The sequence below is a fragment of the Heteronotia binoei genome, chromosome 7 (genome assembly GCF_032191835.1).
Source record: "Heteronotia binoei isolate CCM8104 ecotype False Entrance Well chromosome 7, APGP_CSIRO_Hbin_v1, whole genome shotgun sequence".
Lineage (NCBI taxonomy): Eukaryota > Metazoa > Chordata > Lepidosauria > Squamata > Gekkonidae > Heteronotia > Heteronotia binoei.
The window spans coordinates 71,320,098-71,335,099 of record NC_083229.1 but is presented as its reverse complement, the minus strand read 5'-3'; the positions used below and the strand labels follow the sequence as shown (position 1 = coordinate 71,335,099).

The following is a 15,002-nucleotide window of genomic DNA, read 5'->3' as shown; positions in this document are numbered from 1 at the left end:
TATAGCAAGACATGCAACTGAACCCCTACCTGTAATTATCATATATCCACATGAGAATGTCATACATCCGCCCCCGACATAGTGGTGAAGGATGAGTGATGAAGCCTGTGACTGTAGGAAGAAGCTCTTGTACTTCAGCTGGTGTTAGCTTAGCTAACATCTTGTGAACTATATCTAAACATACTGTTTGTCTTTCATCATCTCTGTGAGGGGGGAAATGCTTGCATTACTTTTATTATTCTTTCAACTGGATGGGATTAAATCTTCAACTACTAAATAAAAGAAGCATAAATTAGAACATAATACTTTGGAATTTTATTTTTTAATTTCTAAAGATGCTTCCAGTTTTATGTGCACTACAACTACATTTTAAAATAATCTATATTGTATGAGCAATAAAAATCACTTCATATTTAGAAAATAGTTTTTTTAAAAAAAAGACCTTCCACCATTTTATTTATTGAATGGGGAGAAAGCTTTTCTGAAGAATTCTGACTGCCCATCACAACTGAAAGGAGAGAACAAAACTAGCTTCCCTCTTGTCTTCATAGGCAGAATGCCCTCTTGCGCATTTCTTTTATTTAAATGGGCTTATACAGGATGGTTCTCCAATGGGCTGTGTATCACAAGTGCAAGAACCTTGTAAGAAACAGGCACTAGTAAAACTTCCTTACCTGTGACTCATAACTTGGGTAAAATCCTTACTCTTCAGTTGTAAGTACAAACTGGGTATTTCCTGGGCCCGGCACTTTACCACTTCCAGACAGTAGGTTTTCATCACCCCATGAAGCTTTGGTATCAAGAAGAAGACTGTATTCATAAACCTTTCCATGACCAAGAACAAGAAAGCACAAGATGCAATAATACAGCTACGTAGTTGAATATTTTTAGGCTGTATGATAACTCATAATTTCAGAATACCTATCTACAAGAGGAGGAAAGTTCTTTGCCAGTTTATTAAGGCAGATAATAAATTTGTCTTCCCTGGTATTTTGATGCTGCTTTAACTGCTTTATGATGATGTCATAAACTGGACCTTCATATATCTGCAAATTGAACAGAGCATAGTTATGGACTTGTAAATCCCAAAACCAAAATATCCTGAACAACACTAGAAAAACAGAGTTGCACTTCCCTGTATTTGTTGTTCATCAACGTCTTCTGTGAAGATACATACTGGGACTGCACAGGCACAGGACAGCTGCAACTGCAGTTTTTTAAGCTTCTAAACACCAAGGGGGTGCCCCTCCACTTTTGGAGCAAATGTGGAGGTTTCCTGCCAAATGGTAATGTGCTTTGGAGGCGTGTGCCCTCTTCTTCCTCAGTTCCTACTTGCCCACTGCATGCTTTCAGTAAAATTCTACATGTAGAATCTCTCAGGTGATTCTACATGTTACTTAACTTTGGCTTAAATCTTTTTAGTAAAATAAGTATAATACTAATTGATAAATAAATATAATCTCTCATGTTTTTCTACCTCTTCAGTTATTTTATTTCAGGGGGTTAATCTGTTTTGACAGTTTAATTGCTTCAGTCTGGATGAGTTTCATGAACGCCTGAAGTTCATCAGGGAGGGAGTCCAGATACAGAGATACCTTCTTCCACAGGCAGAGCTGATACTGTCCCATGATTGCCTTGTAGTTGGAAATGCAGAAGAGCTGATGAGGAATACATTTCCTCCCTAAGGTATCCAGCTGTCTACTCTCCCTGTGAGTGGGAATAGAATGCTGCCCCAGTCTCTGCTTCTTCTCTGACGATGGAGTGGGGTGTATGGAAAGGAAACTGCACACCTCTTGTTTCACCCTGTAAAAATTCTCCACTCAGTGGAATGGATGCAGGCTTCTACCAAATGGGTACAGTGAAGTCTACATTCTGGTGCGCCAGAGAGACCTTCGAGATGTCTTACACACCCGAGTAATGCCCAGCGCAGAATGTCATACGGATCATCGTCTTGTACGCTGCAATCTCCGTCTTCACTTTAAACCCACACCCAGGAGAGGAGGTATCCCTCGGAGGAAGTTTCAGGTTGGCAGCCTTCAGTCAGCCGAAGTTAAAGCTGCCTTCCAGGCAAAACTCCAGTCAAGAATTGAGGACCTCAGTTGCCCCACAGACCCTTCTCCAGAAGCACTCTGGGAACACCTAAAAACTACCGTCCTGCAGATCTCTGAAGAAGTCCTCGGGTTCTCCACAAGGAAGAACAAGGACTGGTTTGATGAGAACAATCAAGAGATCCAAGAATTACTGGCAAAAAAGAGATCTGCCTACCAAGCACATCTTGCTCAGCCCTCCTGTCCTGGGAAAAAAGCAACCTTTCGCGCTGCATGTAGCAACCTCCAGCGCAAGCTTCGAGACATTCAGAACGAGTGGTGGACCAAGCTCGCAGAGAGAACCCAGCTGTGTGCAGACACTGGTGATTTAAGAGGGTTCTACGAAGCCCTGAAGGCAGTATATGGTCCATCATATCAGGCTCAGAGTCCCTTGCATAGTGCAGACGGCCAAGTGCTCCTCACAGACAAGGCATCCATACTGAACCGGTGGTCGGAGTATTTTCAGGTTCTCTTCAGTGCCAACCGCGTAGTTCAAGATTCAGCAATCCACCTCACCCCACTTCAACCGGTGAAAACAGAGTTGGATGAGATCCCCACCCTAGAAGAGACTGTTAAAGCCATCAAGCAACTGAAAAGTGGCAAGGCAGCAGGAGTTGATGGAATTCCACCAGAGATCTGGAAGCATGGGGGCACAGTACTACATAGCTCACTTCACAAAGTACTTGTCACCTGCTGGGAGCAAGGCAAATTACCACAGGACTTTCGCGATGCAATCATCATCACCCTATACAAGAACAAAGGGGAAAAGTCAGACTGCTCCAACTACCGGGGGATAACCCTGCTCTCCATCGCAGGCAAAATCCTTGCCAGAATACTCCTGAACAGACTGGTGCCCACCATTGCAGAAGAACTCCTCCCAGAGAGCCAGTGCGGCTTCAGAGCTAACAGGAGCACCACCGACATGGTATTTGTTCTCAGGCAGCTCCAAGAGAAATGCAGGGAACAGAACAAGGGTCTGTATGTGACTTTTGTCGACCTTACCAAAGCTTTCGATACCGTTAGCAGGAAAGGCCTGTGGCAAATCTTGGAACGTTTAGGATGTCCCCCAAGGTTCCTCAGCATGATCATCCAGCTACACGAAGACCAGCGAGGCCAAGTCAGACACTGCAACGACCTCTCGGAGCCCTTCCCAATAGGCACAGGTGTAAAGCAAGGCTGCGTTCTCGCGCCAACTCTCTTTACGATCTTCTTTAGCATGATGCTTCAAAGAGCCGCAGTAGATCTAGATGAGGACGATGGTGTCTACATCCGCTATCGCACCGATGGCAGCCTGTTCAACCTGAGGCGACTAAAGGCACACTCCAAGACAATGGAAAAACTCATCCGAGAGCTACTGTTTGCTGATGATGCTGCACTCGTCTCCCACTCGGTATCAGCTCTGCAGCATATGACGTCCTGCTTTGCAGAGGCTGCCAAGCTATTCGGCCTAGAAGTTAGTCTGAAGAAGACAGAAGTTCTCCACCAGCCTGCACCCCAGGAAGATTATCACCCTCCCTGCATCACTGTGGGTGAATCAGTTCTGAAGACAGTCCAGCAGTTCAGCTACCTGGGGTGCATCATCTCCTCAGATGCCAAGATCGACAAGGAGATTGACAACAGGCTGGCAAAGGCAAACCGTGCATTTGGCCGACTGCACAAAAGAGTGTGGAGCAACAAGCATCTGAAAAAAGGCACAAAGATCAATGTTTACAAAGCGGTTGTGATGACAACCCTCATCTATGGCTCCGAATCGTGGGTTTTATACCGTCATCACCTGCGACTCCTTGAGCGCTTTCATCAGCGCTGCCTTCGCACCATCCTCAACATCCACTGGAGTGACTTTGTGACCAACACTGAAGTCCTCAAGCGGGCAGAGGTTACCAGCATCGAGGCACTGCTGTTGAAGACGCAGCTGCGCTGGGCAGGGCATATTTCTAGGATGGAAAACCACCGCCTTCCCAAGATTGCCCTGTATGGCGAACTCTCCACCGGCCATCGAAATAGAGGGGCACCAAAGAAGAGGTACAAGGACTCCTTGAAGAAATCCCTTAGCACCTGTCACATCAACCATCACCAGTGGTCTGACCTAGCCTCAGATCGCAAAGCATGGAGGCACACCATCCACCAGGCTGTCTCTTCCTTTGAGAACGCACGCATAGCTGGTCTTGAGGACAAAAGGAGATTGAGGAAGAATCGCACTGCTACAGGACCAACCCTAAATCAGACTTTTCCCTGCAGCCGCTGTGGCCGGACCTGCCTGTCCCACATTGGTCTTGTCAGCCACCAGCGAGCCTGCAGCAAACGTGGACTATTGCACCCTTCTTAAATCTTCGTTCGCGAAGCCAAGCCGAGAGAGAGAGAGAGAGAGAGACAGTGAAGTCTGTTAAGCCCTCTCGAATGTGGAAGGCCACTATCGACTGGCAAGTTGGGGTGAGAATCTTATCTCTGAGTTTGTTGTTGGAGGGGGAAACTTCAATATCCAACGCACTGGCCATTAATAGAGCCAAAGATCTTCATTTAGGGAAACCAGATTAGGCTCCCCAACTTTATCATCAGGGGAGGATTCAGAAGGGCCTTCAGAGCTATAATAGGTGGCTGCAATCTCCTTCTCCTCCTCTGGTCCTGACTCAACCAAGGAAGGTGCAGTGGAGCAAAGCAATGCCAACCCTGATTCAAGAACTTCAGGTACAGTTGAGCATGGCTATGATAAATTGACTAAGCCACTGGACAATATAAGTGCCAGACCACTCCTGCAGATACACAGGTGACAGGGGGATACAAGGAAGATCAAAAAACATGCCTGCTAGTATCCACCAGGGATGTTTTTGTTTCTGTTCTGGTGACTCAACTTCGATCTCCAGATACTCAGAACATGGGGAGGGAGTGCAAGGTGGAACCATGATAACTTCATCAGGGGATGAAGTAACAGGTTATGAAACAGATGTGTTTCTTTGAAGAAGGTTTAGGCTTCTCCTAATGCTTGGCTTTTTGACAGAACTTCCTGGCTGGTGGTTCTGAAGAGCTGCAATCTCAAGTCTGAGAGGATGGTGAGGGGAGAACGCCTCAAATTAATAGTGGAAACCACTGGAACTAGCCTGGCTGGCTCAGAACAGGGCCAATCTGAACTAGTGAGGGCCAAGTATACGATTTGGAGGTCAGAACTGATAGAACTGAGCAGGTGGGGACTGGTTTTTGCAGCACTGAAACGGACAGTTTTGAAGCGTCCACAGAGGTGAGGGCCTTTTCCCATATGAGTGCCTTCAAACAAAAAGCTCTGTCTAATTAAGGTTCTGGGGTAAAACCCTGGCAGGTTTTACAAGCACTCAAGTTATGCGCCTCGCCCAAGCACGTTATGCACAACTCATGGTCATCACTGGGGAGGGACGGTGGCTCAGTGGTACAGCATCTGCTTGGTAAGCAGAAGGTCCCAGGTTCAATCCCCGGCATCTCCAACTAAAAAGGGTCCAGGCAAATAGGTGTGAAAAACCTCAGCTTGAGACCCTGGAGAGCCGCTGCCAGTCTGAGTAGACAATACTGACTCTGATGGACCCAGGGTCTGATTCAGTATAAGGCAGCTTCATATGTTCACTGTGCTTATCTAAGTAGCACATCAAGTGCACTTCTTGAAGAGAGCTTTGGAAGCCATGCCTACGGCAAGAGGTAAGTCTAGCAACCCAGTCCAATTACCAGGAGAAAAGGGAAGGGGGTAGCAAGAGCTACCTCACCCCGCACAACAATGAAATAAGCAACAGTCTGTCAGGTTTAATCCTCCAAGGAGGAGAAATACAAAGTGGAGGTCATACACTGTAAGTACACAGCAAAGCACTAGAACTCCTCATCAAGCAACAGCAAGAAACAAACTGAGGGAGAGGGGCAACACTCCCTTCTAAGCTGTGGAGTCATGTGAGCAAAAATTCTACTTTGTGAGCTACTGGAATCGGTTGTGAGTTACTGCATAAATTAGCTTGCTCAGGAGCCATTTTTCCTGAAGTAAGACAGAAATGTGTGAGCTGGAGGCTAAAAAAACTGTGAGCTAACTCACACTAAGTGTGGTTTTACTAGACTTCTGCTGTCTTTAATGTTTTAAATGTTTTAACTATTTTAACGGTTTAAATGTTTAAACCCTATTTATGTTAGATTCTATGTTGTAAGCCGCCCTGAGCCACTCGTTGGGAAGGGCGGGATATAAATAATAAAATAAACAAATAAACAAACAAACAAACAAACAAACTAATTCAGCTTAGAGGGAACACTGGGGTGGGGGAGTGCACCCCCAGAACACATGATGGTTTGGCAGGAAACCTTCGTACTTGCTCTGAAGGCAGGGAGGGCCCTTCCATTTCTAGAAGTTTAAAAAACTCCAACTGCAGATGGCCTTTGCAGTCCAAAATGGGGGGGGGGGGCTGCACTGAAGATGGAAGATGAATAATAGTTACCACTAGTCAGTAGTTCTAAAACCATTTAGGTGATCAAGTTCACAGCTGCCTCTATTTACACAAAACTAGTGTGGTGCCATGGTTAAAAACACTGGACTGGTATCTGGAAGATCCAGGTTCAAATCACCACTTGTGCCACAGAAGCTCACAGCATGACCTTGGGCCAGTCACCCTCTCTCAGTCTAACCTACACCTCACAAAGATGTTGTGGGGATAAAATGGAGGAGCAAAAAGTGATGTAAGCCACTTTGGGTCCCCATTGGGGAGAAATGCAGGGTATAAATGAATTAAATAAATACAGGCATCTTCATGCTTCAATCAGTCTTCTACAGATGTAGGTAATTCGAGGAGGCTTAGCCCTCTCAGTGAATGCTAGACACGGTAAGATGGAAATCTTTGTTTGCCATAACACCTACTGAAGTATCATCTGTCAAAATAAAATGTTCTAGACAAATCTAAAGAGTTCTCTGGTTCTGAAATTGTAAAATACACTTCACATTATACTCACATTTTCCTTTTCCGCAATATATTGAAGAACAAGTCCCAGCACTTCTGCTGCAGCTGCATATACCTCCTTGTATCTTATTAAGGCCATATTGTTAGCCAAAGCTTGGAAGTATCTAGTATTTAAAAAGAAATTTGTAGTGATATTCTCAGAATAGCATTTAATGGCTAATAAATAATGATAGAAGATGTCAAGTACTGGGACCTGGATTGAGCCTCAGTCCTCTGCTAAACCTGTTACTTTAGTTTCTGTAGTAAATTAGCCTCCACAGTTGAATCTTAGGAGGAGGAGAAGGAGAGTCTGCACACTTAACCACTACATCAAACTGGCTCTGCAGAACTCTGCTGGCACTGTGGCCTTCTGCTACTGATAACCCTGTACATGATTTTTGCCTTAGAGGATGTTTATACATTCCAGGAGTTAGTTTAAATAGATAAAGTATCAGAACCTAGCTTCCTGACTTCAGAGATAGAAAAAAGAGGGAGGATTGAGATCAGTCTATCAGGTCAGTTCTGCTCAGTTCCAGTTTGTCCTGCGTCACATTTACCACAACTACAGTATGTACATTAGCAGCTATAGGGTCAAGAAAAATATATATCTCAGATTTCCTAATGGTCAGGGCTGCTCATCAATGCCACAGGGTCTTGATCATGTAGCTGGAATATATTCCTTATTTGTCTGGGTATACACTGTATATATCTATCTATAATATAATAAAAGCTTTCTTATCTTGGCAAAACCGAGCAACCTGACTCGTTGGGATTGGGGGTGATTGTGGTGCATCAACCTTTGGTCCATCAAACTATCAATCAAGAGTACTTGCATGCCACTGGTTGAGTCCGCTCTTCTCTCACACCCTAGTGGCTGTTGCTAGCCAGTAAAGCTGATTCTGTTAGTAGAAAGCAACCAACCATAGTTCTAGCAGTTACTGGCTCTCCCTATTCCCACTGGCTAAGCCACCTGTTGCACTGATTCACAGAGGAGAGAAAGAAACCCTTCCCTTGATTGCCTCTACATTCTGTAGAGACACTGCTGCAAAAATGTATGTTGAAATTGACTGGCCCTACAAAAAGTTGCCACTACAGACCTCCAGAAATACACTCAGCTTCTTCCAAACGGTGACAGTATCTTCATTTTGAGACTGGCTTGTTGACAAGGATTGTTTGTATACCTCTTACTGAGGATAAAAAACTTGAGGAAACTAAGATACAAATGTTTCAACTATGTCTCTTTATTGCCCAAATTCTTTGTGCTCTATATATACCTATCTAATTTCAAAAAGTAGTTTTTCTTACCTCACATTATCTATTTCACACTTTGGGTCATAGGGAGGCAAGTTATTAGCAAGAACAATTCCTAATAACTGAATTCCCACTGAGTTGTCTTTTGTATTTGCATCTCCACCAGAAAACCGTTCAAATATTATTCTGTAACAAACAAAAGGATGGAAGAAAAAATATGGAAAAACAATCTCACATGTTTTTAAAAAGTCAATGTCCAAATTCTGATATATTATTTTACGTTCATAAGCTGAAAAACTTCCAAAAACTACACAGACCAACCTTCCTCATCACTCTCCACATCCAGCTCTCCTATAGGTTTGTTTAGACACGAAACCACTGAAGTTTCACCTCTCTAGACTACTCTGCAACATTAGTTTCAATTGTGCATGTTGCTAATTCCAACATCAACAGAAAAACAGCAAAAATTAAACACTTCAGTCCAATGGTGCTCTGGCATGAGCAAAAAACATTCCATAGCCCTTGCAAGGAAGGAGCCCCACAATACCACCACACAGACCACCTTTCAGATGATATACTGAGACCTGAGACAATGGTATTGGAGCTGCAGCAAAAAGGAATAAACAAAGCCATGTTCCACAAGCAGAACCCAGCTTATAGCTGTTTCCTATTCTGAAAATAATTGTTCAGGTGCAGGATAAGAATATATGATAGATGGGAGACACAAATGCTGAGTAGATGCTGTAATAACGGAACTATCTAGGTTCTTTCGTGATGACAAATAGATCTTCGTAGCATTCATCATTTACTCTAGGTATATTTTTCAACCACAAAATGTTTTTATTAGACTATTACCTGTAAGGTATGCTGAGACAGTCCTTCCAGCACTCTACTGCTGTCTTTATAATTTCCAGATTATGTCTGAACACTGCTCTTTTGGGGTGAAATGCATTCTTCATCAAGAACTCAAGCAACCTGTTAGCTAGGATTTCATCCTTAATGTTTCCCTAGTGTGAAAAAATTACAAAGCAGCATAGCTCATTTACATGCAAGAACTTCTTGAAGTAAAAAAATAAATAAATAATTACAAAGGCATTGCCCAGAGCCCTGCAGTAGCAGAGACTGGGCAATTTACAATTTATCATTATTATTATTGACAACCAAACAAGATAACAGAAGTCACTCTGGAACAAGCCAATGGCCTATCCAGCCAAACATTCTGCCACACTGTGGCCAAAACCCAGGGGCCATCAGGAGGTCCAGCTGTGGGGCCAGAACTCCAGAAGCCCTCCCACTGTGCCCCCCTCCTGGCACCAAGAATACACAGCATCGCTGGCCCAGACACAGTGTCCCATCTGTATCTTGTGGCTAAGAGCTCCATATGTTTATCCAATTCCCTCTTGAAGCTGTCTATCCTTGTAGCTGCCACTACTTCCTGTGACAGTGAATTCCATGTGTTAATTACTCTTTGGGTGAAGAAGTGCTTTTTATCTGTTCTAAACCAACTGCTAATCAATTTCACTGAGTGCCCACAAGTTCTTGTATCGTGAGAAAAGGAGAAAAGTACTTTTTTCTCTACCTTCTCTATTCCATGCATAATTTTGTAAATCTCTTATCATTTTACCCTTCAGCTGTCATTTTTCCAAGCTAAAGAGCCTTACCCTCTTTCTTTATAAGGAAAGTGGTCCATCACTTTAGTTTCCCTTTTTTCACCTTTTCCAATGCTATAATATTTTTTGAGGTACGGTAACTGTACACAATATTCCAAATGAGGCCAAACCATAGATTTATACAGGGCATTATGATACTGGATGTACTTCCTTCCATTATGTACTTCCTAAGTACAGCATCTACCCTTTTTTATTGCACAGTGAGTCAACATTTTTAGTGAGTTATCTACCATGACCCCAAGAACATGCAAGATTTTCCCACTGTTAATTTTCCCCCCAATTAAAATTAGCTGGCTGCTTAATCTATGGCCAATACATATACCTCCACTAGGTCAAGTCATTATGACAATATGTACGCCATACTTTCTTACTTTGGGAGTGTTAATACTAGTCCAGGACAGCAAGGTGACAACTATTTCCACCACCATGTAATGTATTCCCTCTCCTCCATTATCTCCAGAAACAATTAACTGCAGCAAGGGGCCTAAAAACTGTTTTGCATATGGCTGGAAAACCTACAAAAGAAAATAAGAATTCATGTAAAGAAGAATGTCATTTTGGAAACTGCTGTATGGCATTAATACATTAATTTGCTTGAGAATGAAGCGTGCTGATAAGTGTACTGATAGATTAATTTACTAACATGGACAATGCCTACAACAAAGAAGATTATTAGCACACAAGGTCTCACTGTTGCCTATGAGCCAGAAAGGTATAAGTGCACTTAGGAAAGCTTAACTTCCTGTATTTGGTAATGGAATGGGCTCATGTTTCTCCTTTGCTAGATGCCAATGTTTTTTTCATGGAAATACAAACACACCGATAACTCAAGATGCACTGATAGAATTTAAACCATCTGCAATTCTCAAATCTACCATTTTTTAATGTGTCTCTACTAAACCATTGGAGGAATTATTCTTACTATGTACTGTGTGGCAGCTTTTTATAAAAGCCAGTTATAACACATAACTATCCAATATGGGGCAAATATTTATTGATGAAATGAAATTTAAGATTCCCAAAGAAAGCTAGTGTATTTTAGTAACAGAAAATTCATAAAGTAGGATAGACATACATCAGGTTCAAAAATAGCAAACAAATTCCTGCATAGTTAGAACAGGTCCTGTTTTTAAAGGTTACACTCAAATAAGGATCAAAGAATCCTTTCAAATACTCTATCCTAATGTTTTTTGATTTGTGAATAGTGTGTAACCTGCTCATCTTCATCTTGGTTTCAGCTGGATAGAATATTGCAAGGAGAGAGAGAGAACAAACTCCTTTAGAACACAATCCTTATGCAAATTCATAAAAACTACATACTGGAGCAAAAAGACTGCTTTTGCTTTAACACTTCAGTGCAGTAAAGAGCCAACACTTCCCATTTATTTATGACAACATACACTGAAACTCTTGTTGGTCTCTTAAAGTGCTACTGAACTCAAAACCGAGCATTTTTGTGGCTATCAAAACCAAAAATGGACTCACTTCTTCCGTATTCACAATTAGTTTGGCCACAAAGAGGCGAATGTTTAGTGGTACAGATGGATTCCCCAGTTTATTGTGTAGGAACTTCATCCATGGGGGAAGATCGGGCAGAACTGCACCCTGAGAACCAGAATTATTATAAATACACATACAAATAATGATAACTGAATTAATATCCTCTCAAATGCTATTTGTTAACTATAGTTTAGAAGACTGTGTGGAAATGCTTCTTCTATACTTTTTGTATCAGTTTTCATCTGAGGTCTACTTGATCCAAAACTTAATATTATATGAAAGCTTTCAAGGACTACAACCACTAAGATCCAAATTCAACAGAAGCATAGCTTAATGTGCTGTTTAGAGACTTCTGAGAAATCTTTACTGTATTCTTTGGATTTGGCATAAGATGTGTACCTTTAAGAAGAGAAAACTGCACCATATACAAATCAGCAATCAAAGAAGTCATACCACATTTTCCCCTCAACTGATGGTAGTAGTGATTCCTCAAAACTAACCTACAGGCTACGAATAAAATGTCATTCAATAGAAACATTCAACAGCAGTTTTCTGAAATAATGAAATATACTGTTTTTCTTAAGACATTACAGAAACTTATATGCCTATAATTATGTTCCTGAATGTGAGATCAGATTTTCTAGTATTGAAACTGTTGCCTTCACAAATACTTTAAAAATCAACAGAACATACTTGGAACACTCAAACCTTTCCCCTTCTAGGGGAAGAGTTCTGTGCAACTCAGAGCACACACCTCCTCAATATGCAGGAACATTTGGCTTTCACCCCTCTAAAGTCTAGCCCACCAAAACCACAGCACACACAGGACTCCCTCATAATTCCATGGGAAGAAACTGAGGTCTCAAGCACTTCTCTAAAGCCAGAAGAAGAGCTGGAATCTCCCAGATCTAGAGCTGAGACTGAGGAAAAGTTACAAAATTTTCCTGATCATCTTCTATGCCAAATCAAAGGAGAACTTATCAAGTAAGAAGTCAGCAGCTTGGTCAGCTAGCCTAGACAACCCTCTCCACCCCTCCCCGTTGTAGTCAGTGCATGAAATGAAATCAAATGCTGACCTTACCATGAGGGTTTGGAAGGTATATTTAGAACAGGTTTATGGTTTTTCCTTGCTCCACAGGCAGACTTATGCAAATTTATTTATTTATTTAGAATATTTCTCTGCCACCTCTTCAGAGTCCTGCTCAAGGTCATTCACAATTAAAAACCACAATATTAAAAAATGGACTTAAGTAGCCAGAATAAAACAAAGTAGACAATAAACCAGCAACAGGCCACTAAAATGCTGTAAGAGAAAACTTCTAATTAAAAACCCAAGTAAAAAGGTCTATTTTAGCCTGGCACTTATAAGAAAGTAAAGCAGGCACCCCATGAGCCTCAAGGGGGAGGACATTCCAAAGGTGATCCACTTTCCAGCACTTCAGCCACAGGACAGATAATGTTAGAAGCTAGAGGACACCCAGAGATCTGGCATTTTCTGGCACTCAGGCTGTTGTCTCTTGAGATTTCAGAAGCCCTTTTAACCTTTAATAGACATTGTGGGAATTTCAGAAACTTGGTGGAATGAGGAGAATCAGTGGGACATGGTGATTTCTGGATATAAGTTATATCGGAAGGATAGGGAGGGAAGGGTTGGAGGGTGGGTGGCTCTGTATGCCAGAGAGAATATACGGTCCAGTAAGACTAAGGTCAGAGAATTAGATTCCCTTCTAGAAATGCTTTGGGTTGAAACAGAGGGCCCAAAAGGAAATTTAACTATGGGAGTTTGTTATCGCCCACCAAATCAAAAGACAGAGGACGATTATAATATGATGGAAGGATTAAAGATAGCGGCTAAACGTAAAAACTGTGTCGTAATAGGTGATTTTAACTACCTGCAGTTTGATTGGGTCAATATGTGTTCTGGTTGAGAGAAAGAGATTAAGTTTCTTGATGCTCTCAATGACTGTGCTATGGAGCAGATGGTGTCAGAACCTACCAGGGGTGGGGCAATCCTGGATTTGGTCCTAAGTAATGCCCAAGACTTGGTGGGAGATGTAAAAGTGATCGCACCACTTGGGAGCAATGACCATAATGTTATTGATTTCACCATTTGTATAAATAGGGAGTTGCCCCAAAAGACCAGCACAACCGCGTTTAACTTTAAAAGGGGTAAATTCTCTGAGATGAGGAAGCATGTGAAGAGGAAACTGAAAGGAAAGGTAAATATGGTCAAAACCCTTGGGGAAGCTTGGAGGCTATTTGAAACTACAGTCCTAGAAGCTCAGTTAAAATATATACCACAAATTAGGAAAGGCACAAACAGGTATAAGAAAAGGCCTGCATGGTTAACAAACAAAGTAATGGAAGCTGTAAAAGGTAAGAAGGACTCCTTTAAGCGGTGGAAAACCAGTCCAAGTGAGATTAATAAAAGGGAGCACAGGCTGTGGCAAATCAAATGCAAGACTGTGATCAGGCTGGCAAAAGGGGACTATGAGAAGCATATTGCAAAAAACATAAAGACCAACAATAAAAATTTCTTCCAATATATTTCTTCCAAAAACATAAAGACCAACAATAAAAATTTCTTCCAATATATTAGAAGCAGGAAACCAGCCAGGGAGACAGTGGGGCCCTTGGATGACCAAGGGGTCAAAGGATTACTGAAGGAGGATAGGGAAATGGCTGAGAAGCTGAATGCATTTTTTTCTTCCGTCTTCACTGTGGAAGATGAGAAGTGTTTTCCCGCTCCAAAACCACTAATTTTGGAAGGGGTGTTGAACTGGAAGGTAGCAAATGTCACCCCCATCTTTAAAAACGGTTCCAGAGGAGATCCGGGAAATTACAGGCCATTCAGTCTGACTTCAATACTGGGAAAGTTGGTAGAAACCATTAGCAAGGACAGAATGAGCAGGTACATTGATGAACACGGGTTATTGAGGAAGACTCAGCATGGGTTCTGTAAGGGAAGATCTTGCCTCACTAACCTGTTACATTTCTTTGAGGGGTGAACAAGCATGTGGACAAAGGAGACCCAATAGTTGTTTACCTTGACTTCCAGAAAGCTTTTGATAAAGTTCATCAAAGGCTCCTTAGAAAGCTCGAGCGTCATGGAGTAAAAGGACAGGTCCTCTTGTGGATCAAAAACTGGCTGATTAATAGGAAGCAGAGAGTGAGTATAAATGGGCAGTCTTCGCAGTGGAGGACGGTAAGCAGTGGGGTGCCGCAGGGCTCGGTACTGGGTCACATACTCTTTAACTTGTTCATAAATGATTTGGAGTTGGGAGTGAGCAGTGAAGTGGCCAAGTTTGCAGATGACATTAAATTGTTCAGGGTGGTGAGAACCAGAGAAGATTGGGAGGCACTCCAAAGGGATCTGTTGAGGTTGGGTGAGTGGGCGTCAACGTGGCAGATGAGGTTCAATGTGGCCAAGTGCAAAGTAATGCACATTGGGGCCAAGAATCCCAGCTACAAATACAAGTTGATGGGGCGTGAACTGGCAGAGACTGACCAAGAGAGAGATCTTGGGGTCGTGGTAGATAACGCACTGAAAATGTCAAGACAGT

General features: G+C 42.4%; 1 protein-coding gene across 1 annotated transcript in view; it reads right to left on the bottom strand.

Moving 5' to 3' along the window:
* The window catches only part of PRKDC (protein kinase, DNA-activated, catalytic subunit), a 134,327-nt gene that overhangs the window by 62,017 nt on the left and 57,308 nt on the right, over positions 1-15,002 (bottom strand). The window contains exons 48-55 of the mRNA XM_060243827.1: positions 11,425-11,544; positions 10,311-10,454; positions 9,125-9,276; positions 8,324-8,455; positions 7,032-7,143; positions 922-1,046; positions 675-824; positions 30-203 (exon numbers count right to left, since the gene is read on the bottom strand). Of these exons, the coding sequence (XP_060099810.1) occupies positions 30-203; positions 675-824; positions 922-1,046; positions 7,032-7,143; positions 8,324-8,455; positions 9,125-9,276; positions 10,311-10,454; positions 11,425-11,544 (1,109 nt within the window). The remainder of the gene's footprint in view (positions 1-29; positions 204-674; positions 825-921; positions 1,047-7,031; positions 7,144-8,323; positions 8,456-9,124; positions 9,277-10,310; positions 10,455-11,424; positions 11,545-15,002) is intronic.